This window comes from Callithrix jacchus, chromosome 4 (genome assembly GCF_049354715.1).
Source record: "Callithrix jacchus isolate 240 chromosome 4, calJac240_pri, whole genome shotgun sequence".
In the NCBI taxonomy this organism is placed as follows: Eukaryota; Metazoa; Chordata; class Mammalia; order Primates; family Cebidae; genus Callithrix; species Callithrix jacchus.
Window position 1 is genome coordinate 114,999,205 of NC_133505.1, and position 27,778 is coordinate 115,026,982.

Sequence of the window (27,778 nt, forward strand, 5' to 3'; positions counted from 1 at the left end):
TTATTTCCCATGGGCATTTATCCCCTGCCCTCAGTATCAGGCTGCTTAAATCTGTCTTTATTTTTACTCATGCTATCCCCTTCTGAGAATGGTGTTGTCATTTGCTGGTTTAACATTTATTCTTTTATTATTATTATTTTGAGGCGGAGTCTTGCTCTTTCACCCAGGCTGGAGTGCAATGACGAGATCTCAGCTCACCGCAACCTCTGCCCCTCGGGTTCAAGTGATTCTCCTGCCTCAGCCTCCCGAGTAGCTGGAATTACAGGCACCTGCCAACATGCCCAGCTAACTTTTGTATTTTTAGTACAGATGGGGTTTCGCTGTGTTGGCTAGGCTAGTTTTAAACTCCTGACCTCAGGTGATCTGCCCTCCTAGGCCTCCCAAAGTGCTGGGATTACAGGCATGAGCCACCGTGCCTGTCCTTTATTATTTTTGAGACAGGGCCTCACTCTGTCACCGAAGCTGGATTGTGCAGTGGCACAGTCACAGCTCACTGCAGCCTTGACCTTCCGGGCTCAGGCTATCCTCTTGCCTCGGCCTCCAGAGGGGCTGAGACTGCAGGCATGTACCACCATGCTAAGATAATTTAAAAATTGTTTGTAGAGGGAAGGTCTTGTCATATTGCCCAGACTGGTCTCAAACTCCTGGCTCACCTAGGCCTCGCAAAGTGCATTTTAGGCATTATATGAGCCACCACACTGCCAACTTTTACTCTTTTAAGGCCCATTTTGTGGTCCACTTCTCCCACTCACTAATCACTTCCTTCTTAGCACCCTCTAGTTCTTGCCATCTGTTGAATTTCACATTCTAGCACTTTATTAACAACTCTATTGGACTTTTCCATTAGAAAACAGTGTTTCCTTAATTCCTCAGAGTAGATTTTAAACTTCATCAGGGCAATACCATGCATATTATTTAGCTCAATAACATTTGGCTCTGGACTGCTTAGACAAGTGATTATTGACTCAAAAGGAAAGAGAAAATTCATATTCTCAGTTTATTAAGTTCTACCAACGTCATCACTGTACTGCCCTCGAATTAAGATGAGGAAACCAGGCTGGGTACAGGGGCTCACACCTGTAATCTTAGCACTTTGGGAGGCTGAGATGGGAGGATTCCTTGAGGCTAGGAGTTTTAGACCAGCCTGGTCAACGTAGCGAGCCCCCCATCTCTATTTTTTTTTTAAATTTTTTTAATGATGAGGAAACCAAAGCCAAGTAATTTGCCCAAGGTCGCAGTGCTGACATAAGTTAGACCCAGGACCCAAACTCAGGCAGCTTGGGTTCAGAGCCCACATACTCACCCCACCACACCATGATGATCACATAGAATAGTGGTTAATCCCAATCCTGTGCTTTTTTTCCCTGACATTATTATTATTATTTTATTATACTTTTAGTTCTGGAATACATGTGCAGAACATGCAGCTTTGTTACATAGGTATCCAGATGCCATGGCGGGTTGCTGCACCCATCAACATGTCAACTACATTAGGTATTTCTCCTAATGCTATCCCTCCCCTAACCCCCCTCCCCTCTAACAAGTCCCAGTGTGTGATGTTCCCCTCCCTGTGTCCATGTGTTCTCATTGTTCAACTCCCACTTATGAGTGAAAACCTGGTGTTTGCTTTTCTGTTCTTGTGTTAGTTTGCTGAGAATGATGGTTTCCAGCTTCATCCATGTCCCTGCAAAGGACATGAACTCATCCTTTTTATGGCTGCATAGTATTCCATGATGTGTATGTGTCACATTTTCTTTATCCAGTCTATCATTGATGGGTTGGTTCCAAGTCTTTGCTATTGTGAACAGTGCTGCAATAAACATATGTGTGCATGTGTCTTTATAGTAGAATGATTTATAAGCATTTGGATATATACCCAATAATGGGATTGCTGGGTCAAATGGTATTTCCAGTTCTTGATCCTTGAGGAATTGCCACACTGTATTCCACAATGGTTGAACTAATTTACACTCCCACCAATAGTGTAAAAGCATTTCTATTTCTTACATCCTCTCCAGCATCTGTTGTTTTCTGACTTTTTAATGATTGCCATTCTAATTGGTATGAGATGGTATCTCATTGTGGTTTTGATTTGCATTTCTCTAATGACCAGTGATGATGAGCTTTTTCTCATATGTTCATTGGCTGCATAAATGTCTCCTTTTGAGAAGTGCCTATTCATATTGTTTGCCCACTTTTTGATGGGGTTGTTTGTTTTGCTTTGTTTCTTGTAAATTTGTTTAAGTTCTTTGTAGATTCTGGATATTAGCTCTTTGTCAGATGGATAGATTGCAAAAAATTTCTCCCATATTATAGGTTGCCTGTTCACTCTGATGATAGTTTCTTTTGCCGTGCAGAAACTCTTTAGTTTAATTACATCCCATTTGTCAATTTTGGCTTTTGTTGCCATTGCTTTCGTTGTTTTAGAAATCTTTGCTCATGCCTATGTCCTGAATGGTATTGCCTAGGTTTTCTTCGAGGGTTTTTATGGTTTTAGGTCTTACATTTAAGTCTTTAATTCATCTTGAGTTAGTTAGTCCTATGCTCTTCTTGAGAACTGGGAGGCCCAGCACTGCTGAGCTTTTGCATATAAGAAGGACACTTCCTTTTTTCCCCTAGAGGTGGGGATACATGCATGTGGTATTTATGTAGGCAACCTCGTCACTGGCCATGACCTCAGGGAGAGTGGACCAGTGACTTTGGAAGCCCATTAGTTGAAAAGTATCTTGCTTGATTTTGATTGTTGTGTAGGGCAGGTGTATATATTGAAAGGAAGGCCTTGTCCCTTCTCAAACCTTCTCATTATTTCTAGGAGTGATAAATATGAGAACTTCTTGTCTCTACAGCCTGACAAACTTTTGTTGATTCTTTTATTTCTGCCTCCTTTGAGAGGTCCCTGTCCCATAGTCATTTTCAATCAGCTAGGAACATTTGCTATCAGATCTATATTTTTATTATGCACAAATAAAGCAGTTGTTTCTGAATATTAATTAGACAATTTTTGGAAAATTAGCTTCATCTTTTTCCTATTTTATGATAAAAGTGTTAAGTGTTTTTAAAAAAAGGGTTGAGAGAACATGTTTATGAGGAAAAAAATGGTATTTAGAAAAGCTGATCTTCAGGGCAGCAGGAAAGGCCAAGGGCTAAGCTGCAACACAGCATAGTCTCTGGGGGGCTCGCCACACAGGAAGCAGAAGCCATGGCACATGCGGATGTCCACGGGGACCATCACATGTGTAGGCCTTCTTAGTTAGTTTTTTGGAACAACTATTATATTCGATGGCCAAAAAGAAATTTCCATATAAAACTGGCACTCTTCTCTTGGTTATTTTTTTTTCTACCTTGGAATTTTGTACAGATTTAAAAGTAAGTACTTCTAAGTATCAGCTCTGGCTAAAGAGAAGCTATAACCTTCAGAGACTTTCTCTACGTTAAATAAAACTTTTTAAAAATCTGAGCAGATAATCCTGCTATTGTCCAGCCACTGCTCTTTTATTTGAAATATAAAATATTCGACATCTTGGGACTGCCCACATTTATTTTCAGTTTTTTTAAAAAAAAAACATTTGAGATATTACTAAAAGTACATATATTCAGAGAATATTAATTTAATTTAGAAGTGGAATGAGGGCACATTTTTATGTAGTGGAAAGAGAAATGAATTTGTATATTATAGTCCAAATCTATGTGACCTTGAGCACATCTGGCCAGCCAGGACACAGTTTCCTTATCTGCAGGGTTGTGAGGAAGACAGAAAAAGAGACAGAGATCTTTCCCAGCTCCCAAAGGCTAGGCTTTTATAATCCAAGCATCCCAGAGTTCATTCTTATTGTAACAGTGACCCCTTGTGGTATATATTCTTAACCAATTTAGTTTTGATTTGCAAAGTAAACTGGAGTTTTTTGTTCTTTCTATTGTATTTCACGTTGTTGGGCAAATATGACTTGTTTTAAAAAGATAAATCTTATTTGAAAATCAAAGGTAAATTAAAGCACCATATAGAGGCCAGGTGCAATGGCTCATGCCTGTAATCCGAACACTTTGGAAGGCTGAGGCAGGCGGATCACCTGAGGTCAGGAGTTTGAGAATAGCCTGGCCAAGATGGTGAAACCGCATCGCTACTAAAAATACAAAAATTATCCAGGCGTGGTGGCATGTGCCTGTAATCTTAGCTACTGGGGAGGCTGAGGCAGGTTGCAGCAAGCAGAGATCGCGCCACTGTATTCCAGCCTGAGTGGCAGAGCAAGACTTTTTTTAAAAAAAAACAAACAAAACAAAACCCAGCAAATAGAGCACCAAACCCACCTTATAAACAATTCTCGATGGTTTCTTTAGAAACTGGGCACAGTGGCTCACACCTGTAATATTAGCAATTTGGGAGGCTGAGGCAGGAGGATCACTTAAGACCAGGAATCACCAGCCTGGACAATGTAGTGAGACCCTGTCTCTACAAAATGTTTTTTAAAAGTATCCAGTCATGGTGGCATGTGCCTGTAGTCCCAGCTACTTGGGATCCTGTGGTGGGAGGATCACTTGCACCAAGGAGTTTGAGGCTGCCGTGAGCTATGACCACAGAACCACTGTACACCAGCCTGGGTGAGACCTATCTCAAAATAATAAATAAGAAACTGTATATAGCAGACTTTTGTCATTTACAAAATTAGAAGTGTTTTGATGTTTGTGCTGAGTGCTTTATGTATTCCTCCTAGGGACCAGGGGGAAAGACATGCAAGGGCGTCATCATGCCCCAGCAGCTCAGAGCTGAGCAGGCTGCAAACCAAAGCAGGTGAGGGGTCCCCACACTCCTTCCTCCACAGCATCTCCACTTGAAGGAAAAACATTTGGACTGATGATATCTATGTGGGCCCACTGTTTGAAAACTTCAGGAAGTTTGTCCAATTTGATCACAAATCAACATTTATTTTTATACATTTTTATTATATTCATACAATCTTACCATCTTAGCACTACTCAACTCTGATGCTTCAAACATCTATAGATGACAGTCTTAATGGTTTTATAGAAATTATTTTGTAAAAGCATTTGGAAAGTTGTAAAACTTGACATTAACATAGTTCTTGGGTTCAAAACTTGAGTTCAAGGCATTGCTTAGCTGGGCACAGTGGCTCATGCCTGTAATCCCAGCACTTTGGGAGGCTGAGGCGGGTGACTCACTTGATGTCAGTAGTTCAAGACGAGCCTGGCCAACATTGTGAACCCCATCTCTGCCAAAACACACACACACACACACAAAAATTAGTGGGGCATGGTGGGAGGGAGTGGGCTGCCTGCAATCCCAACTACTTTGGAGGCTGAGGTGGGAGAATTGCTTGAACCCACGAGGCAGAGTTTTCAGTGAGCCTAGATTGCACCACTGCACTCCAGCCTGGGTGACAGAGCAAGACTCATCTCAAAAAACAAAAACAAAAACAGAAAAAAAGAAAAAAGAAAAAAAGATAATTGCTTACTTAAATGAAACTATGTTAATTTTATTAAGAGTGTCCTTTGGGCCTTTACACTGTTTAATTGAGAAAATATATAACAATATAAACCACACTCTAGAAATGATACAAAATGTATTCGTGCAATACAATATAGTTGTTAGAAAAGTGTAATATTGTAATATTGAGTAAATTCAGTGCAAACATAATATTAGATGAAATATATATTGTTTATGGATACACAGCCATATGGTAAACATGTGAAGTCAAGTGTAATCATAGTAACCAGTGGATTTAGAATGGTGGTAACCCCTGGAGGGAGAGGGAGGAGGGGAGTGGATGCAGGGAGGCACACATCTGTAATGTTTTATTTCAGATGAAAATAAGGGAAAGGATACAAATATGGCAAAATATTGATATCTGACCAAACTAGTATGGGGTCCACTGGTGGTGAATGTTATAGTCTTCATGTATTTTTATACACGAGATTTTATCATACTAAATAATAGATTTTAAAAATTATTATCTTCAAAACTTAATGTTTTATCAATAAAATGACTTTTGCGCCATTGCGAATTTCTTTACTCAGGAAAATCTTAGATATACCAATTTCCAATCCAGCATAGCATAGTTGCTGAGGATTTTTACATTTACATGCTAAAAACATCAGCCAATCCAAACATTGTGTCAGGTTTTTGTGTCCAGAACTCAAAGCTGTGGTTAACAACTATAACCACTGAGACAGCAAAATCTTCAAAAACATGCTGAAATTTTTGCTTGACTTACCCAATTTCCTGTTGAATCATAATTTTTATATTTAGCAAACCATGAACCTAAATGAAAGTGCTTTCTAAAGTATTAGATTGTTGCCCAAAATTGAGACAAATAATAATTTGTGTATCTGTGTGTCTCTTAAAAAGCAATCATGTGATTCCATGCTTCATTTTCTGTAGTAACTCAGGGATGGTGTGTAACATGGAGGCAGGGGGAGGCCCAGGACGAGTGAAGAGGTGGGAGGGCTCTAGCCAGACACAACTGTGCACTTTGGGATTCCTGGGAGAGGGTTGGAAGGAAACCCTCATACCACAGTGTCTGAGTAACTTCTGTTCTGAGAAGAAGCAAATCTCAGAAACATTCAGAAGGGCCCATGAGGATTAAATAAATTGTTCTGCGATTTGTGATTGACCCTTATAATTCAGCTCTTTCTGGATAAGGTATCCATTTTATTTGTCTTAAAAAAACAGGTTGATAGTCATGGTTTCTCACAGAACTTCTCTGTTAAGCAGCATATTGCATAGAAGGTAAAAAATGCAGACTTGAACTTACTGGATCAAAGTTTGTGTTTCTAGTAAATTTAAGTGCGTCATAAATATGTGTTGATTAAATAACTTGTCTGGCTTATTTTCTGGCTTTCATTTGCCTTCATAAGTTGATTTTATTTTATTTTTTAAATATAAAAAATATTTAAACTTTGGACTTAAATATTTGGACTTTGAATAGGTTAGTTGCCTGCAAATATGAGGAACTATGTTTTTTATATTACTTGAATATTTATGTTTACCCTTAGAATCCATATCCATAAATTATCAAAGTTAAGGCAGATTCATAAAAACAATGATCCAAAAGATTGAGATACTAGTCTGCAAACTATAGTTCCCTGAGCCTGATGGGAAGCCAGTTAGAGTCTTTGTTTTGTTCGTGTGAATATTCATATATTTTGCTACAGGGTGCTGCCCAGAAGACCCTACTGGGGTGGTTTGTTATATGCAACGTGTATACCATGTTGACTTTTTAAAATTTGTATGTTTCTGAATCCCAAACCACATCTGATTCCAAAGGTTTTGGATAAGGGATTGTGAATCTGTACTGATGTGGACTAATTTTTTCTAAAGACTCAATGTAATATATTGTGCTGAAGTCTTGCATTGAGTTAGATTAGATTATCTGAAAGCTTGCTATTAAGGCTATTTACTGCACTGCAAATGTTTAATAATAGCTTTCTTGACAACCCCTTTCTATTTACTTTTGCTGCTTAGGTGATCTTGGATGCCCTGTGTGGGTCAGCTGCTCTTGGCAGTAGGAAGGGTTGATCAAAGGCAACCCTGGACTTGCTGCAACTGGGAGTGGCCATTTCTAGCATGCAGTATAACAGGGGAAGGCCTGTGTGTTGGATGGAATAAGTAGATTGTGCAGCATCCCTGCTTCCCTTGGGTGACATCAGCACCATTTGGTGGTTTGAGGATTCATTTCAGAATTCAAATGAAAATTTTAATATATACTATTATGTGTTATCTTTGGATTCTTCTGCTATTTATACAGATAATCGTGAAGGGACTTTACTGGATTTCTTGATGCAGAGAATTTTATTTTAACTGTGTTAAAATTATTAATATGGATATTAACTAAGGTATACACATTTAAGATGTGTTGCATATATTTTTATCTTCAAGAATAATAAGAATGCATTAGAGACATTGGAAAATACAGAAGAGCACATAAAAGAAATTATTAACCCCTAATCCCATTATTTAAAGATAACCAGTTACCCCATTTTACAGAAGAGAGGTGAAGCAATTTGCCCATAGTCAACCAGCTAGTAGGTGGCAGAGCTAGGATTCAAACCCAGATGGTGTCTCCAAACCTGTGCTATTAACAGGCCACCTGGTCACCTTGTCCTTTGTTTAAAGTAACCTGAAAATATACAAGCCATACAGGCCATACACCCGTTTGCTCTTCTCTCGGTCTCTCTGTCTCTCTGTCTCTCTCTCTCTCTCTCTCTCTCTCTCTCTCTCCCCCCCTCCCCCAACCTCTCACCTTCTGATTGTTCCTGATTTCTAACTATTTGTGTGACATTTTTAGGGTCCAGACACCTTCTGTGTGGACGCTTAATTGGTACCAGGTCTACCCTGCCCCAAGAGGGCATGGACTCCCTGACCTGATATAGACCAAGTGCCAGGGAAAGGACTGAAGGGGTGGTCTTTAGAGAAGGGAGACTGAGGAATACATCTCCAGCACTCTCCAGCATTGTTCAGGAATGCCTCGGCACAGTTATGCCACCTCCAGCTACAGTCAGTGTTTTAGATCTTGAGATACTGCCTGTGTGAGATATAATAATAATTTGCAGTTTCTAATATTAGTTACATTTATTCTCCCCCAACATTAGTCTGTCTGCTAGTTTGCTCCAAGTCAGCATAGCTTTGAGATCAAGTGCAGAGGCTGGGAAGCTATATGACCTTGGGCAGATAACTTACTACATTTGGGTTTCACTTTCTTCACCTGCAAAATGGGGACAGTGTGGGAACCTCCTCATAGCGTTACTGCAAAAATGAAATGCAGGCCTCCTGTATCTAGAGTACACAGCCAATGGCTGCTGTTCCCTACAGCCCATATTCACAGGCAGCATCTACTCTTGATGGCTTGGTAGCATCACACAGTCATGAGATACTGCAGGGGTGGTTACCTGTTTGTATACTTATTTAATCAGGGAAATGAAATTAAATTGTATATTGCTTGGCACTGGGCTCAGAGCTTTACCTATACCATGTCTTAATTCTCATACCCTTGAAGGCAAATAGTCTCTGTTTTGCTGATGAAAGGATAACAAACTCAGAAAGGGTAAGAAATTGAACCCCAATCACCCACCGTGTCAATGATGGAGTTAGGATTTGAATCGAGATTTGTCAGCCTCATTGAGAAAAGCCCCCAGGCTTTTCTGCGACGCCACACAAAATCACTTGGCATTAATGCTACTGGCCCCAGTAGCATTTTAGAAAAAAAATTTCTAAAAGGGAGACCTAAAAGGTCTTTCTTTTCTACAGAAATAAAGTGTCCACACTAACATTTTATTTCTATAGAAAAGAAAGACCTTTTAGGTCTCCCTTTTAAAAAAGTTTTCATTACACATTTTAAAAATTCTTATTCTTTACATATCTCTAGTTATCTATTCTACATTACAGAGGGATAAATTTAAGTAAAAAAGAACTCAAAACTGTCTGCCTTACTGACAATCACCAACATTTACAAAGCTTACTACTTTATGAAGTGAGCAGATCATATTTTAAAGTTCTGACTTCTTTACATAATCCAGTCTGAGTTTAGTTTGGGGTAATTTGATTAGAAGACCTGCAGTTCTAATGAGAAATAGTTGGGATTGGGGAGCAAAGGGTAATTTAGTTCTCTAGTTTATTGTAGTGATGAATAGTAAAGGCTTTTGACTGTGCTTCATGACCACTCCTTTTTCATAGCTTTTTCTTCTGCCCTGGACTTCTTTTGCAGTCTCAAAAGCTGACCGGCAAGAAAAGGATGCCAAAATAGAAGTAGATGAAGCCTTTTGGAATATGAGGATTGTACCGATTTTGCATGAATTAGAAAAGGGTAAAAAGAAAATCCTATTTTTGTTTTTTTACAAAAAATACCTGTAGTTATTTATATGTTCCCCATTGCCCTGATATTTTTAGTAAGTTTTCACTATCATTTCTGTGAACATGTTCAGAAAACAAATGAAGTCATCTGTTTGTTACCCTGTGTGTTTTAAATATTACAGGCACACATAATTTTTAGTAAGAGTATACTTTAAATGCACCAAGAGAGCCAACTTCTAAAATTTCCTTTGAAATAAAAATTAATTTTCATCTTGGTTTAACCTCTCTCAGGTGGCTGTTCATACTCAAGAAAGCAAAAAATTGAAACAGATTTTAGACTTGGAAACTGAGTCTCATACACTTGAGTCCTTGACAAGTGTGCCCGTGGTTTCGTTGGTCCAACGGGTATGTGTCCTGCTCTCTTGCAGGGAGCACATCTGTCGGGAATGCCACCCATAGCATGGGAAATGGCCTGGCATGTGTCCCACCCTTGAACTCTGAGCTGCCCCGGAAGTGAAGGCCCATAATTGATGGGTCCTTGAAAGGCTATGGAAAGCATGTCACGGGGTGGCCCTGCACTTTCTCCCTCTTTGCAGCTCCTCAGGGATTCTCTTCCTGAAGTTGAACCAGGCTCCTCTGGAGCAGTGGCTGTAGCCCTAGGGAGGGCCGAGGGCCTGGAACGCAGTGCACAGTAGGCCTTTGCTAGGGATTGTTGATGAGCAAACCAGCTTGGTAGCCACAGGAAGATGCTCTAAGAGAAGCAGGGTAAATGAATCCTCCCAGCAACCAAACAGGGGCATCCAGCAAAAGACCTGATACCTGAAAGGTTCAAATGACCTCACCCCTCCTCTGCTCCCCATTGGGGCTTGGCTGTGTTCGTGGTTAATGTGGGAGCCCTGGACAGGGTTTCTGGTCCCAGCGCTGCTACTCACTAAGCATTTGGCCATGAGGCGTCACCTAGACCACCTAGACTCTGCACAATAGTGTCCTTGCCTGCCAGACAACGAGGTGGAGACTGGGTTATCTCCACAGGCTTCTGCAGCCAGAAGTCCTAAGGATATGAATGTGATGACCTTTTCCCCTCTAGTGTTACTATGTTCACCCTTATGTTAGTGTGCCAGGTTAGCTTTGGGCCCTTTATTTTAGGAGATATGTATAAATATTAGTGAGAAGAACAATGAGTCTGGGTAAGGGTTAAACAAGAAAGTATATTGTGAAACATTGAATGGGGAGACTGAGTCAGTATTGTTAAGGCCTTTCTTGTAGGATGTCTTCCTATATGAAAGAAGGAATTTTTTAAGAGAGGGGGATCTCACCCTGTTGTCCAGGCTGGCCTTGAACTCTTGGGCTGAAGTGACTCTCCCACCTCAGCCTCCTGAGTAGTTAGGACTACAGGCTCATACCACCATGTCAGGCTCAGCTGGAAGGATTTTAAGAGGGCGCTAAGGGCGCTGCTCACCATGTACGCAAGTAGAGAAAATTTAAGAGGAACTGGAGATTTGAAATGTAGATGAATCCGCCTTCTCAAGGAGAAGGCTTATTAGACATGGAAGTATGGCATCTCTCTCCCTAGACAACTTTAAGAACAGCAAATGGGCTGGAGGTAGTGGCTCATGCCTGTAATCCCAGCACTTTGGGAGGCTAAGGCAAGCAGATCACTTGAGCTCAGGAGTTTGAGACCAGCCTTAGCAACATGGAGAAACACCATCTATACAAAAAATGACAAAAATTAGCTGGGCATGTGGCGTGCACTTGTAGTCCCAGCTACTTGATGGGCTGAGGCTGGAGGGCCACAGCCCTGGGAAGTCAAGGCTACAGTGAGCCATGACTGTGCCACTGCACTCCAGCTTGGGCAGCAGAAAGAGACTCTGTCTCAAACAAAACAAAACAAAACAAAAAACCAGCAAATGGTGGCAGGACTGGATTACTTGACCCCTTGAGATTTTTTTTTCTTTTTCTTTTTTTGACATTTGACATAGTTTGAGACTTACAGAAAAGTTGCAAAAATATCACAAAACTGCTGTATGTTCTTCACCCAGAACCCCCAATAGTAACACTTTGTCACATTTGCTTTCTCATTCTCTCCTTCCCCCTCACTCTCTTCTTCTCTACCACGACTCTACCACCCACATACCGTTGTTTTTTTCTAACTTTCGAGAATAAGTTGCCAAGCTAATATCCCATATTCCTAAGTACTTTGACATGCATATTTTAATTTTTTTCTTTTTTCTTGCTCTGTCCCCCAGGCTGGAGTGCAGTGGTGCGATCTTGGCTCACTGCAACCTCTGCCTCCCAGGTTCAAGTGATTCTCCTGTCTCAGCCTCCCAAGTAGCTGAGACTACAGGTGCCTGCTACTATGCCCGGCTAATTTATTTTCTTTTTTTTAGTAGAGACAGGGTTTCACCATATTGGCCAGGCTGGTTTTGAACTCCTGACCTTGTGATCTGCCTGCCTCAGCTTCCCAAAGTGTTGGGATTACAGGCATGAGCCACCGTGCCCAGCTTAATTTTTTTTTTCTTTTGAGACAGAGTCTTGCTTTGTTGCCGAGGATGGAGTGCAGTGGCATGATCTCAGCTTGCTTCAGCTTCCACCCCCCAGGTTCAAGCAATTCTTGTGCCTCTACCTCCTGAGTGACTGAGATGACAGGCACATACCACCACACCCTGCTAATTTTTTTTGTATTTTTAGTAGAGATGGGATTTTGCTACATTGGCTAGGCTAGTCTCAAACTCGTGGCCTCAAGTAATCCACCTGCCTCGGCCTTCCAAAATTTTGAGATTACAGGTGTGAGCCACTGGCCCTGGCTGGCATGTATTTTTAGAAACGAAGGCATTCTTTTATATATCTTGAAATTACTATGCAATACTATACAAATCTTACTCAGATTTTGCCAATTTGTCCAAATAATTTCCTTTATAGAAAAAAATAAAAACTTGGATCACAAGTTCTCATCATTTGTCATGTCTCTTTCATGATCTTGATGTGTTTGAGGAATATGTTATAGACTGTCCCGCAGACTGGGTTTGTCTGATGTGCTCCTGTGATGAGATCCAGCTTAGCATCTTCGGCCAGCATTGCACATGAGGCTGCTGTGTCCCTCTCAGTGCCTTGCTTCAGGAGTATACGGCGCTGATTCGTTCTGTTGCTGGTGGTGTCCCACTGCTTTACCCAATGTTAAGTTTTTATTATTTCCTTTGTAATGAATACATATCTTGGGGATAGAAGTTACTCTGAGATTACATTGGTCTCTGTTACACATCAAACTTTTACTCCCTTAGATTAAGCCCCTTGCAAATCTTGATAGCTCGTAGATTCAAGTGGACTTTTGAAGCTATATAGCATTTATAACAAACTTTTTGGTATAAAGGATTGATTTGATCAATAATTTAAAATTTGGCCCTTGAGCCTTTCTTTCTAACCTTTTTTAAAGCTAAAAGTAAGTATTCTTGAGTAGAACCTACCAGGCTGAAGAGTTTGTGGAAGGAAGTATTAGAAAAATACTTTGAGAACCACCCACTGTCAATGAGTGGCCCAGAGCCTGGACTTAGGGTTTATAAAGCAACTGCCAGTCACAGAAGAATAAAACAACAAAACACAAGTGTTTCATACAATAGGAGTTTAGGCTTTTCCCTTTATTTAAAGTTAGCCTAAGTCATTTCCCATCAATTCATTTATTTAAGTGCATAACTGAAAGACATTGAAGGTTACTTAGCTATTGAGGTTTAAAATTTTTTCTTAGATGTTATTGTTGAAAAGAGCTAAAAATGGCCTGAGTCACTTCCTTCTGCAGGCACACACTTCCTCTATGTGGGCTTCTAAGAGCACATTATGGTATTTATTTAAGATTGGTTTCCTACTTTTAAATTGCATGAAGGAATCTATCTATCAGGGATATCATTCAACAGAACAGATTATTTTATTTCCCCTCCTGTTCCATTTTGTGTGCTATTTTTCTTCTTTGTATGCCTACTAGTGTGGCTACCACTTTCAAAAATTACTTTCCTAGGCTGGGTGTGGTGGCTCACAACTATAATCCCAGGACTTTGGGAGGCCAAGGCAGGCGGATCGCTTGAGATAGGAGTTTGAGACCAGCCTGGGCAACATGGTGAAACCCCATCTCTACCAAAAAATTAGTCAGCCATGGTGTCATGTGTCTGGAGTCTCAGCTACTCAGGAGGCTGAGGTAGGAGGATTGCTTGAGCCCAAGAGGCAGAGGTTGCAGTGAACCAAGAATGTGCCACTGTACTCCAGTCTGAGTAACAGAGTGAGACTCCATCTCAAAAAAAAAATTACTTTCCTCACAATCATAATTATAAAATGAAAGGTTCTAGATCTCCTTGTTTCCTAATTAAATATTCTTCTTCTTAAAAAAATTTATTATTTTATTTTGGAGGTAGGATCTTACTGTATTGCCCAGGCTGGCCTTGATCTTGGCATCAAGCAAGCCCCCCCCACCTCAGCTTCCCAAAGTGCTGGATTACAGATGTGAGCAACCCCAAAAAACTTTTTATTTTTCTTCTTTCTAATAACCACCTCCAGATAATGGTAGATTTGGTGACATTTCAAGCTTTTGTTCTTTGGAGCCCTCTTTTCCTAGATGACAAGGAATAGTGCATCTTTTCTGAAGCAGCTACAACATAAACAGACCCTTGAAGGAATGAGGATTGAGGGTTATGTAGGAATAAGGGTTATGGAGAACACTGTAGGCCAGTAGAACTATGCAAAAAGGAGTCGAAGGTCAAGATGCAAGTGGCCTGCATCTGTGAGGCTGAACAGAGCCCGGGCTGAGGTGGGCTGAGGCGGAGGGCATTTGGAGTGAAGGAGGCCAACCAAAGCAGGTAGCAGTCGTATTCTTCATATGCTCTTTGAAAAACTGTGTATTCTAGATAAGCTAATGACCGATAAGCAATAAGTCAACATGGTAGGAGATGGTTCAAAGAGATGAAAAGAATCAGGTAGATGGAAGTGATAAGATAAGGAAAATACAGAGTTCGGGATTGTGAAGATAATCTAGGAAATAATTATGGGGTTTTTACTCACTCTGACACACTTGAAAACCTTAATTAGTAAGTGTTGCTTTACTCTCTTTGCTCTGACAGAAGAAAACATTGAAACAGTTTGTGCTGCTTGCACACAGCTTCATCACGCCTTAGAGGAAGGAAACATGCTTGGAACTAAATTTAAGAAAAGAAGTATTCTCCTGAAGACCCTATATAAACTAGTTGATGTTGGTTCAGACTTGCTCAGCCTGAAACTTGCAAAAATAATTCTAGCAGTAAGTTGTTCTTTCCTCTGGTCTAGTAGACGATAACACCTAAAAGCTTTGTTTAATGCTTTATTTGTAAGTATTACGAAGAACATTAGAAATACAGTGTATTTGTTTAGGAGCTTGGAAAAAATTAAGGTAATAAACTGACATCTCAGAATTTGACTAGGAAGTGTCATCTAACGAACTAAGGCTGAGTACATAGAAAATGTTCAAAGAAACTCAACATTTTTGGACTGCAACTAGGTTAAAAAAAAGAAAAGGAAGGAAACAAAGGCAAGAAAGAAGGAAAGAGAAATAACAATAGGCAAATACATTCAAAATGCTTACTCAAATAACTTGACTAGAGAACAGTAGCAGATGGTGCAGGCTGTGGTTTCTCTTGGATACTTGATTCTGTCTTATGATTTAATAAATAACCAAGTAATTTAGACCATAGTCATAATAAACCAGGTGCTTTAGGAACCAGTGTAAAACTGAAAAACATCTGGGTGTGGTCACAGGAAGGTACCTCAGTGGTCATAGAAAGCTTTCACAAGGTATGAGAAAAAAAGGCCAGACACCAAAAAGGTCTGTAGAAACTCTGTCTCAAACAAAATGATAGCATTGTTTGAGGGGAGCACTTTGTTGTCACAGCCATAAACAGTTGCAACCAAAAGATAAGCCACAATTATTATAGAATGTTCTAAGAGAGCCGCTAAAACAAATGAATGAAGCTTTGTTTTCTTGGTTTCACACAAGTAAAAGCTTTTTGCTAATGCCTCATAATTTATAAATTTAGAATCTTACACAGTGAAGTGAGTGTCGGCATATTTACTATTAATAAGAATGCCACCTTTTTAAAATTCTAATAATAAAGTCTTTCATAAAGCAGAATTTTCTGAGCATATATCTGTGTAATATTGGGGGGAGACTACATTCTTATTTAGCTGTCAAACTATTAATGCTTTTTAAAAAAATTGTGATATATGCTCAAGAAAGCAATACTTGTTTGAAATAGTGATTTCACTCCAGGGCTCTGGTGGTGCAGCAGCTGCCCAAAGATTCTCTTTGCTATTTTAATCTGGATTCTAGACATTTTGTTCCATACCAAGCCAAAGAAAGAGAGAGAGCAAGAAAAAAAAAAGAAGGAAAGGAAAGAAGAAGAAAGGAACATGAATTATTTTAATGCTTTGCAGAGAAAATTTTGTTTTGGTTATTAATGGTGTCATTCAAATTAATTATACATATGGCACAAAGTTAACTATTTTAGGGCAAAAGGCTAATGATCTGCCAGGCAGTGAACATGTTTTGAACTAAACATATGATTAGATACAGCCCTGTTGGTGACATTGACAGCCTTGCTGAATTAGGAGCAAGATGCTAGGCTAAACTCCAGAGTGCAGAGCTGGGTAGGTTTGCCTTCTGACTAACTCCAGAACCAGCAGTTCAGAAGGGACATTCAAATCCATGCAGGCCAGCTTCCCATCTACTGCCAAGCTCTCCTGTAACATTCCAGACAAGATCTTGTTTAGCTTAGGCTTTGGTGATGGTGTTCGACGTAAAATATTAAAAGACCACATCATAAGAACTGTTGAAGAAGAAAAAGCAAAAACTCAAGCTATATGGGAATAAGAAGTTTTTCAAAACTTCTCTCTGCCTATTTATTGGCAAATGAAAGTTTTCCAGACAGCCATCTTAATTTTAATCTTTGTGTCAAAAACTCTTACAAAATAATATACAAAAATATATAAGCTTAAATGTACTATATTAAGATTTTTTTAAAGGAGCACAAACATATATATACAGTATGAGTGTGACTATATTTAGGAGGGAAAAAATCTGGCACCCTATGTACAGGGTAAAAAACAGAGAAGAAATACCAATACCAGCTGTGATTATATATAGTGGTACTATTATGAGTGATTTTTAAATTTCTCTTTAATTTGCCAAATTTACTTTAAATAGAATAAACTACTGTTTTAACATAAGAAGAAAACTGCCCTACCACAAGAACCTACTTTGTGCCAAGGACTCTTCTTTCTTTCTTTGTTAAAAACAAAATCTTACTGCCACCCAGAGCTAGAATACAGTGGGGAGATCACAGCTCCCTGCAGTCTCAAACTTATGGGCTCAAGTGATCCTTCTGCCTCAGCCTCCTGAGTAGCTTAGGACCACAGGCAGGCACCACCGTACCTGGCTAATTTTTAAAAAATGTTTTATAGCAATGGAGTCTCTATGATGCTCAAGGTGGTCTCAAACTCCTAGCCTCAAGCAGTCCTCCCACTTTGGCCTCCCAAAGTGCTGGGATTACGAATGTGAGCCACCGTACCCGGCCAGAGACTCTTCTTGACACTGGGAATACGAGTGAATAAACCAGCTCCTGCCTCTGGAGCTGCCGCTGTAGCAGGGCAGACAGACAGCAAGCACAGCAGGTGCCGAAGGAGATAATGAGAACTAAGAGAGAAAAATAAAGCAGAGTAAAGGGAAGGGAGAGTAACAGGGAATTTTAAAAATGAGGTAGTCCATATCCCTTGCATAAATGTAAGATTTTATTATCTTTTCATGTCTTAAAGTCATAATTTTACAGTTAACAATGAAGAAGCCATACAAATTTGCCCTGAGTGTAAATTGAAATTATAGCAGCCCTGGAAATTGTGGTTGTTTTTTTTTCTTTTCTTTCTTTGTTTTCTCTTCTTCTTCTTCTTTTAATGAAAACTCTAATACAAGTATTTTCTTTTTTTCTTTGCCAGTTTTTACTAAAAATGTAAGATTTGGTGGGAAAAGGGGAAGTGAATTGTATTCATTTTTTTCATAAAGTTTTATAAAGTATGGAACACATACTACATATAGAAAGAGTAATAAATTGTGGTTTTGACCTCAATAACTCAGTCTAGTAGAATATAGTCAACTGATTCAAATACATTCCCAAATATTAGGAATAATGTAGATTTCCATCAATATGGAAATGTTCTTCTGTTTTCTTAAGTCTGCCTATTTCCTGGGTTTTTAAACACTATCATTTAAAATACATAATCATGAAACATTTTTTAAGGTTCCCATTTCCGTTTTCCTCCTGAGAACAGAAGGAATCTCTATTCTGCTATGTGTTCCAGTTTCTGAAGCTTCCACAACAGTATTCCCCAGACTTCAGTGTGCACATGCAGCCCCTGGGGATCTTGTAAAATGCAGCTTCTGAGTCAGTAGTGCTGGGTGGGGCCTGAGATTCTGCATTCCCAATACATGTCCAGCTGATGCCGAGATGGTTCTGTGACCTGTCTGAGGCATGCAGTACTCAAGTGCAAATTGGGAATGATAACACCAAATTTGCAGGGTTGCTCCAAGATAACTTTTGTAAGTGGCCTTGCGCTGTGCTTCCCTCCCTGGGCTTCTCCAGCTGGGGGCTGACCATGGCCATCTTGTTGTCTTCCGCAGTGAGCAGCACAGTGCCTGGTACATGTCAGGTTCCCAGTAAATATTTGTGGCTCAAACATAGAAAAATCTTTAACAAATATGCCTGACAAATTCTATTATCTTTTTAAAAAACTAACTAAAAACTCATTGACAAAAGTTATTAAAAAAATAACTTTAGGATGGGCGTGTGGCTCATGCCTGTACTCCTAGCACTTTGGAAGGCTGAGGCAGGTGGACCATGTGAAGTCAGGAATTCGAGACCAGCCTGACCAACACCATTAGCCAGGCATGGTGGTGTGCACCTGTAATCCCAGCTACTCAGTAGGCTGAGGCAGGAGAACCACTTGAACCAGGGAAGAGGAGGTTGCAGTGAGCCAAGATGGCGCCATTGCACTCTAACCTGGGACACGAGAGCAAAACTCCACTTCCAAACCAACAAACAAAAACTCTAAAGATAGTTTTTAATAATAAGTGAATCACCTATATGACCTATATGCCATCCTTTTCACACAGAAATAATTTTTTGTTCAGATGACCTCATTCCTACAAATAGATTTTTACACCATTGCAATGAGGGCACATATTATTTCCATCTAACAGTAGGTTATAAATGTTTCCCTTTTTCATGTTCACAGTTCTGCTTTTTTGTGACTGCTTAATATGAATAGTATTGATGCTCCACAATTTATTAAACTATTCCCTAATACTGGATATTTAGGATTTTTGAAATTTTTCTTTTTTATTAGTTTAGATAAATACACAGCTAACTTAGACCATCTGATTCAGTCATCCTATACTTTGCTTTTTTAAATATATGTATCTCTATTTCCTTACCACCTTGTGTTTAATTTATGTAGATATTTTTGTATGATTTAGAAGGTAATTTTTTTTTTTTTGCAATGGAGTCTTGCTCTGTCACCCAGACGAGTGCAGTGGCATGACCTCGACTCACTGCAACCTCCACCTCCTGGGTTCAAGTGGTTCTCCTGCCACAGCCTCCTGAGTAGCTGGGATTACAGGTGCGCACCACCACTCCCAACTAATTTTTGTATTTTCAGTATAGACGGGGTTCACCATGTTGGTCAGACTGGTCTCAAACTCCAGACCTTGTGATCCACCCACCTTGGCCTCCCAAAGTGCTGTCATTACAGGCATGAGCTGCCGCACCTGGCCTAGAAGGTAATTTTCAACTTTGGATGTTACTTGTGATTATCTCAAAGCATCCCAGAAATCGGCCTTAAAAAGAAATATATGTATATTATCAAATTAAACAGTATTACATTTAAATTTTCTTTTATGCAAATGATAAAAAAAGATCAAAACTTCCCCCTTTCTTTTCTTTGCTTCATCTCTACTATGTATTCCTTTCTAAATTAATGTGAAAATTTGGTATTCATCTTCCTCTTCTTTTCTGTTTTAATGCAATTACTCTAATTAATTTATTAACAGTATACTGCACCCCTTTCTTCCTCATATACTCCTTTAAAAGGAGCTAATAATTGCACATATAAATATGAGACTTGGCTCACCCTTGTAATCTCAACACTGGGAGGCTGAGGTGGGAGGACTGTTTGAGCCTGCTAGTTTGAGACTAGCCTGGGCAACATCTCTACAAAGATGTTTAAAAAAATTAGCCAGGTACAGTGGCACATGCCTATAATCCCAGCTGCTCTGGGGGCTGAGGGAAGAGGATCGATTGAGCCCAAGAGGTCAAGGCTGCAGTGAGCTGTGATGGCAGCATCACTGCACCCCAGCCTGGATGAAAGAGCAAGACTTTCTCTGAAAAAAAGAAAAAAGAAAGAGAGATTTTATGAAGAAATAAATATGGAGAACAGATTGGAGGTTCCTAAAAAAAACTAAAAATAGAGCTACCCTATGATCCAGTAACCCCACTGCTAGGTATATACCCAAAAGAAAGGAAATCATTGTATCAAAGAGATATTTGCCCTCCTATGTTTATTGCAGCACTATTCACAGTCGCCAAGATCTGTCATTATAATGTTTTACTCTAAAGATCATTTATATTGTCTTTACTATAATTGAGTTAATTAGCTATTACAGTTAGCAAAGATGTAATCTAAATTTTTCAAAGTTTATTTCTTTAGAACTTTTCTTCATGTTTAAAAATACTCTTGCTGTATTTTAAAAATAGATGTTTGTGATTAATTTTTTAAAAAATACAGGATGTCTTTATTTCCTTCTGCAACAGAGATGTGTTTCTTTCTCTGCAGCTTAAAGTGAGTAGAAACAATCTTCTTAATGTCTGCAAACTTATATTTAAAATTAGCAGGAATGAGAAGAATGATTCTTTGATTCAAAATGACAGCATTCTGGGTGAGTGTCATTCAGTGCTATTATTGAGCAAATGTACTTGCATAAAAATTAAAAGTCTGGAGAGAAAAATATATGATCAATGTAGTGGGAATATTTTGTTTTCTAGAAAAATGCAGAAGTTATCTGATGCTAATGTTTACTTTGTGCTTCGCTGTTTTCCACATTCAGTTGAATGCATTTGCTCTTTTCCTTCAACACCTGTAGTAACATTATGTGGCTTTACAAAGTGTTCCCCATTTAAGAATTCATTCCTGGACTTGGATTTAATATCTAGAAAAATGCATTTAATAGTATTTGATGTAATTGAAAATTTTAGTCTTTTGATATACTAGGAATGACTAAAAGTTGAAAGACATCTGTAACTGTTATAGAAATCTGACATTGAAATGTTTCAAATTTGTAGGTAAGGAAGTTTTATTACATCTTATCTAGCTAATGCCTAACTTTTGTTGTATTTCTAAATAATTAAGGCACCTGTTACCTAAATGGAAATCTTTTTATGAATTAATATTGCTGATATAAGAAAAGACAGCAACATGGAAAATACTTTGAGTTCTCTTTTTGCAACATAGGATGAATTATCTTTTCACTGCCCCTAGCAGACAGGAACAAAACCAGTACTGAAGGAAATGTCTAATGTTGAATCGACTAAATAAAAATTGTAGACTGAAAATAATAATCTCAAATGATTAAATTGACATTAATATAATTAAATGTGAAATATGCATTATTATTGACCTTATTGGATTTACCTGGATTACTCATAAAACCAAGTAGTGGTATGTTATTTGAATAGATGCTCTTAAGTTGTCTTGGGAAACGGATAGGTATTATATTCAAGTTATCTTTTTCTATGGTGATTGAGACTTTGTTTTAAGCCCCTGTCATTAGTTTCCCACTAGTAATACAGCCACAGTATATTCTTAAAGGTTTGTTGTAATTTAACTCTTGAATTTATTAGTATTCTATATCTCAAAAATTTTATAACAAGGAAAGACCAATAAATAATTAGTATGAGGCAAGGAATTACAGTAACTGAAAGAATAATTTCTCATTTGTTAACAATCCCATCCTTTTGCTGAAATTGCTACTACAGAGATTTGTCTTAGCTAAAAGTAAGCTTTTCTCTTTATACTATATGAGTAATTCTTAATAAGCACTTGAATGTAGATTTTGATAAACATATTTTACAAATTCTATTTGAAGTTCACACACAAGTGCTTTAGTATATTTCTCTCCAGGTGTTAGACCTTTATAATAATTAATCTTTTTGACAGAATCATTATTGGAGGTACTAAGAAGTGAAGACCTGCAAATGAACATGGAAGCTTTTTTATACTGTATGGGGTCTATAAAGTTCATTTCTGGAAATCCAGGATTTCTTAATGAAATGATCAGCAAAGGTGCTGTGGAAATACTGATAAATTTGGTAAAGCAAATAAATGAGAGCACCAAGAAATGTGGTACATGTTTGCCTAATTCGGGCCACTTGCTGGTTCAGGTAAGTATTTTACTTGAAAAGGTTAGATGTGTAAAATTAGTTTTTATGTTGCCTAATGCCAGTTACTATTTAAAAGAATGACATGCAAGAGGCCCCTACAGCCAGGTGCAGGTGCCCGGCCTCCCAGGGCAGCAGCCACAGCTCACCTCCACCCCATGAGGGCCTGGTGCCTGTTGTCCTGGACAGGCTATTCCATGGCTTTTCCCAGAGCAACTCTCCACACAGCATGCACTTTCACTGCCCTGCAGAGAAAGCAGGCCTAGAATGAAGGAAAGAGTTGTACCACTCTGCAAAGCAATTGCAAATTGCATGTCAGAATTTTCACAGGCTGTTTAGAGTTTTGAAGGTGGGCCTGGCCTGGAAATTATTTATGATGATTGGTAGCTAATGTCATTACTCTTGTATCTTCAGTAAGAAACAGAAGGTTGGACAGGCACGGTGGCTCACGCCTGTAATCACAGCACTTTGGGAGGCTGAGGCAGGTGGATCATGAGGTCAAGAGATCGAGACCATTCTGGCCAACGTGGTGAAACCCTGTCTCTACTAAAAATACAAAACTTAGCCAGTCATGATGGCATGTACCTGTAGTCCCAGCTACTCAGGAGGCTGAGGTGGGAGAATCACTTGAACCTGGGAGGTGGAGTTTGTAGTGAGCTGAGATCACACCACTGCACTCCAGCCTGGTGACAGAGTGAGACTCCATCTCAAAAACAAACAAGCAGAAGGTAATGGTATCAAGCGGACAGTCATTGAGGTGGGCATGTAGATACAAGGCAGCCCTGAGACTGTAGGAATGCAGGTAACAAAAGTGGACACATTTAACATCAACAGAGCAGGTAAACAAATTTTATTGTGTGTTAGAGTTGTATTACTTCCATTGTGGCAGATTAAATTTCATAGTTAAATTGTTTTCATTGGAGCTGCTACAGCATGGGTATTCTTTTTTAGATGAGATTTTACTCTCTAATAGGATTTGTATATCAAACAATAGCATCTTTGATGGGATTTGAAATGTGCTTGTCAATTAATGAGGAGTGACTCAGAACATTCTAGGCCAATGAGAAACTGTGTTAAAAATTAGATTTAGGCCCTGCCTTCAAGATGCTTAAGATATTTAGGATGATTATTAACTTTGGACTTTGTGGTCTGTCTCAATTTTGAAGAAGATTGTGAAAACCTCTCTTTTTTTTTGAGACGGAGTTTCGCTCTTGTTACCCAGGCTGGAGTGCAATGGCGCGATCTCGGCTCACTGCAACCTCCACGTCCTGGGTTCAGGCAATTCTCCTGCCTCAGCCTCCTGAGTAGCTGGGATTACAGGCACGCGCCACCATGCCCAGATAATTTTTTGTATTTTTAGTAGACCATGTTGACCAGGATGGTCTTGATCTCTTGACCTCGTGATCCACGTGCCTCGGCCTCCCAAAGTGCTGGGATTACAGGCTTGAGCCACTGCGCCCGGCCAAACACCTCTTTTAGTCATAAATGATGCAAAATTTTCCCATATGCCCTGTTTCGGCTAGGAAGACTTAAGAAACATTATTTTCCAACCTCCCAGTATTATCGAATCATTCAACTTTTTCCCTCAATGAAAATAGTAATTTCTGATTATAGAATGATTATATTTCCTATTTAAAATGCTGAAAAGTATAAGGCAGAATATAAAAATCACCTGCAATATTTTCACCCTGAGATAATGCCTCCAGTATTTTATATACATATATATAATTTAATAGAATTCTCACTTTTTAAATAGCCTGTTACTTTTAATAGTCACTTTTGTTTGTTTTCTATCATCCTGTTCCTTCCCTGTTTCCCTTCTGGTTCATCCATTAAGCTAACATTGTTCACACTGATGTGTTCAACAGCTTTTAACACGCACATAGGATTTAACAAGTGGAATGTTCTATGCCCTTCTCTCCCCTCATTTAACAATATATAGTATATAGTAAAAAATCCCTTGAGTCAACCCTAAAGACTTATTTAATTCTTCTTAATGACTGCATAATATTCTGTGATTAGGACGGATTCTCAGCCATTCCCATATTGAGATACTCACTCCGTTTTAAATTTTTATGTAACAGCTTATGGGATTCTTGTCTAGTTAATCTCTTTCCAACCCCATCTTATACATATATAAATTGTTGTTTGCTGTTTGCATCAACTATATCACTGGGGTGTGTGTGTGTGTGTGTGTGTGTGTGTGTGCATAGGATCAGTTGGTATGAAGGAATGTTAAGTGTTACTGTGACCAAAAATGTATCAAATCAAGAAATGGGACCTCTGGTGTACACATACAGTATATTACTCCCCGTGTTACTCTTTTATTTCCCTTTTCCCTGGATTCAGCATCCTCAAGTACAAACTGATTCACCAGGTCAGATCCCCCCTCCTTTCTTGACATTTGTGCCCCCCCCCAGGGGGCGCTATAGAACTTTGTCTTCACTGTCCACCACCACACGCTACCACCTAATAGCAGTGGGCTCTGTAATTATCTCCAAAGCCTTCCTTGGAACCAGCCTAAGGCCTGCCATGGGTGACCCACACCCCTGTCTAGCAGGAGAAAATGGGGCCCATTATTGCATTCATCTGAACTTACTCCGGCTGTGGTCACCAAATGCCATTTGTATCAATTGTATCACTGTATGTGTATTTACAGATTTGGGGAGACATTGTTTTAGCCTTTATCATTTGCAGAATCCCCTGAATGGGACATCCCTTGTATTTAATGAAAACAAAAGCTGTTTTGTATCATACGAATGATAAAATGTAAGCAACAAGACTTCACTCCAAGAGCAGATGAAAGCCTCTGCTCTTGTGAATGTGTAACGCTGACTTTTCACCAGCCGGTTCATGTGCAAATTCAGCCAGACAGATCTGGCCACAAGCAGAAGTGTCTGTTTACATCAGCTTTCAGAACCTGGCAACTCCACCTCAGGAGCCTTTTTTTTTTTTTTTTGAGACGGAGTTTTGCTTTTGTCACCCAGGCTTGAGTGCAATGGTGTGACCTCGGCTCACTGCAACCTCCACCTCCTGGGTTCAAGCAGTTCTCCTGCCTCAGCCTCCTGAGGAGCTGGGACTACAGGTGCCCACCATCACACCTAGCTAATTTTTTTTTGTATTTTTAGTAGAGACGGGCTTTCACCATGTTGGCCAGGCTAGCCTCAAACTCATGACCTCAAATGATCTGCCCACATCATCCTCCCAAAGTGCTGGGATTATAGGCATGAGCCACCGTGTCTGGCCAGGAGGCATTTTTAAAGCAGCTTTTTTCAATGGAAAAAAGTAATAAATTACTTCTGGCTGAAATAAGAATAAAATAATATCTGCCAGCCAAGGAGAACATGATGAGGGCAAAAGAGATGCAATCAGGCAGTGCCTAATGGCGTATCTGTTTTTCCTCTAAGACTTTCAACCCCAAGAACCTCAGTAGCTTTGGCACACTTTCTGGGGACCTCATATTACAAAACTGCTTGCTTTAACATCTGGCACAGCATTAGAGTAATCTTATTTTCCGAAAGGAGCTCCATTGGACCCACTGAAAGGGTGGAAAACATCTTCCAAAGCTGGACCCTGAAGGTTGTACAGAATTTGGGAAACTAGAATAAAGGGAAAAGGATGTTGAACACTCAAGTGGGAAATAAATAATGTGTGTTTGGGAGTGCTGAAGAGGTAGAGCTGTCTAGAATAGACAGATTCTGAGTGGGAGTCTTGGAAGGTGAGATTCAGAGGGTACAGCCAGGGGTCTCAAATCCCAGGCTGCCAAGAGTGCACTTGGAACAACAAGGGGCAGTTGGATGTCAGTGCATAGGGAGGATGAGATGAGATCAGAGTGACAGAAATATGGGTGTGCACAAAATGTTAAAACTGATAAAGACCAAAGAGCTGAAAAGTGATGGGAGGAGAATCATGGTACATGACAGATTGGAGGGCTAAGATCTCAAACGCAGCAGCCCCAGTTAAGAGGCATTGCTGTAGTTAGATTTTTTAGACTGATTAGAATGGAGATAAAGGAATGGGTGTGAAGGGAAAGCTCCTGCAAAGCAGATGGATTAATGTTGCTTAGAGGAAAAAATAACAGCGTCTAGTTTTGGAAGGTCTTCTTTGTGTTGTTTCTTTGTGTGTGTGTGTGTGTGTGTGTGTGTGTGTGTGTGTGTGTGTGTATGGCTGTATGCCTACCTAGATGTTTATCACTTGGTGGCTGAAATTAAGAGACACTCATTTCACAAGTTTCGTGGCATAGCTGCTCTGTGCCAGGCATGTCTGGGTGGTGAGCAAGACAGGAGAGCTGCCAGTAGCACCTACTTTTTGGTGATCCCTGTATCTAGATAATAGTATTCCAGTGCCTGTTCTTCTGCAAAATTATGGTACTTCCACATACCCAACATTGCATTCAACATGTAATAGCATGTTGAAAAGGACAAGATACTCAGAGAAACTGGGTGCTGCCACCCAGTCAAGTCAAAGTGTGACTAGTCCCAGGCTGGAAAAACTGGAGATTCGAGTTTGTCTGTAAAGCCTTAAGAGTAAAGCAGGTTAAACTGCATGTTCGCTGAACTCCAGAACACTAGAATTTGGGGGCAGCTCCTTGGAACTTGGAAAAAGAGAAGTACAGGCCAACTAACAGGCAAGGCCCCTAAATGCCAATAATAAATTACACCACCAAGCAGGTGGCACAGATGGAAAGAGGGAGTTGTCAGTGTTGCTCTAGAATGGATTATCATGAGCTTCATCTGTGACCTTTAAAGACCAACAGGCAGGCAGGCATGGCACAGGAGCTGAGGGAGACTCCTGGAGTCACCTCCATCTGAAAGACTATTTTGGTCTCTCTTGTGCCCTTTCCTGGAGAACAGAGAAGAGTCTTCTGTCTATGTCACAATCACAACCATGCCCAAATTCTCCCAGTGTCTCCTTTGTCCTCTGTGTCTTGAGAACATTATGTACAAAGCTGCTTTGCTGTAATTGAAGGAAGTCTCAATGTATTTACATTTATAGCTAGGTAATTTATAGGTGTACAATGTAACTATCAAAGCTCGGATTGACTTGAACTTGTATAGCTATTTTTTTGATTGACTTGTACTTCCAATTGATTTTTTCTTTATATCCTGACCCACTTGATTTTGAATTCAATCCTTAGAGAAATGTATTCTTTTCCTGCTTTAGATATACTATTTTTGAAGTTAGAACTGTTCCACGGCACCCCGGGTAACATGGTTTGCTTTTCTTTCTCACAACCTCCCAGCCCCGCTTCTCTGTCCTCTAAGACTGCAGACACCTCCCTAGTGGCTCCCACAAATCCAGATCATTTCCCCTTGCTCAGTACCATACCACTGCTATGTTCTTCCTTTTTCTAAATGGAAGTCTCTGGGGAAGGTCAGTCCTCCCCCCTCATCAGGTTTTCCTTCCTTCACTCTGTTCCTTCCTTTTGTTTTTAGAGTTAAGGGAATAGGAAAGTACTGAATAAAGAGAGAAGACTCAGACTATT

The 27,778-nt window shown here is 39.7% G+C and overlaps 1 protein-coding gene across 17 annotated transcripts in view; it reads left to right on the forward strand.

Moving 5' to 3' along the window:
• The window catches only part of ARMC2 (armadillo repeat containing 2), a 145,775-nt gene that overhangs the window by 38,498 nt on the left and 79,499 nt on the right, over positions 1–27,778 (forward strand). For 16 of the 17 annotated variants that reach the window (XR_013534467.1, XR_013534469.1, XR_013534468.1 and 13 more), the window contains 5 exons: positions 4,710–4,786; positions 9,717–9,815; positions 14,902–15,077; positions 20,693–20,795; positions 22,073–22,296. Coding sequence is in view for 10 of the 17 variants with exons in the window: in XM_035296456.3 (XP_035152347.1) it covers positions 4,710–4,786; positions 9,717–9,815; positions 14,902–15,077; positions 20,693–20,795; positions 22,073–22,296 (679 nt within the window). In the remaining 7 variants the exon portion in view is untranslated. The remainder of the gene's footprint in view (positions 1–4,709; positions 4,787–9,716; positions 9,816–14,901; positions 15,078–20,692; positions 20,796–22,072; positions 22,297–27,778) is intronic. The other variant, XM_008994872.5, reaches the window with a different exon arrangement.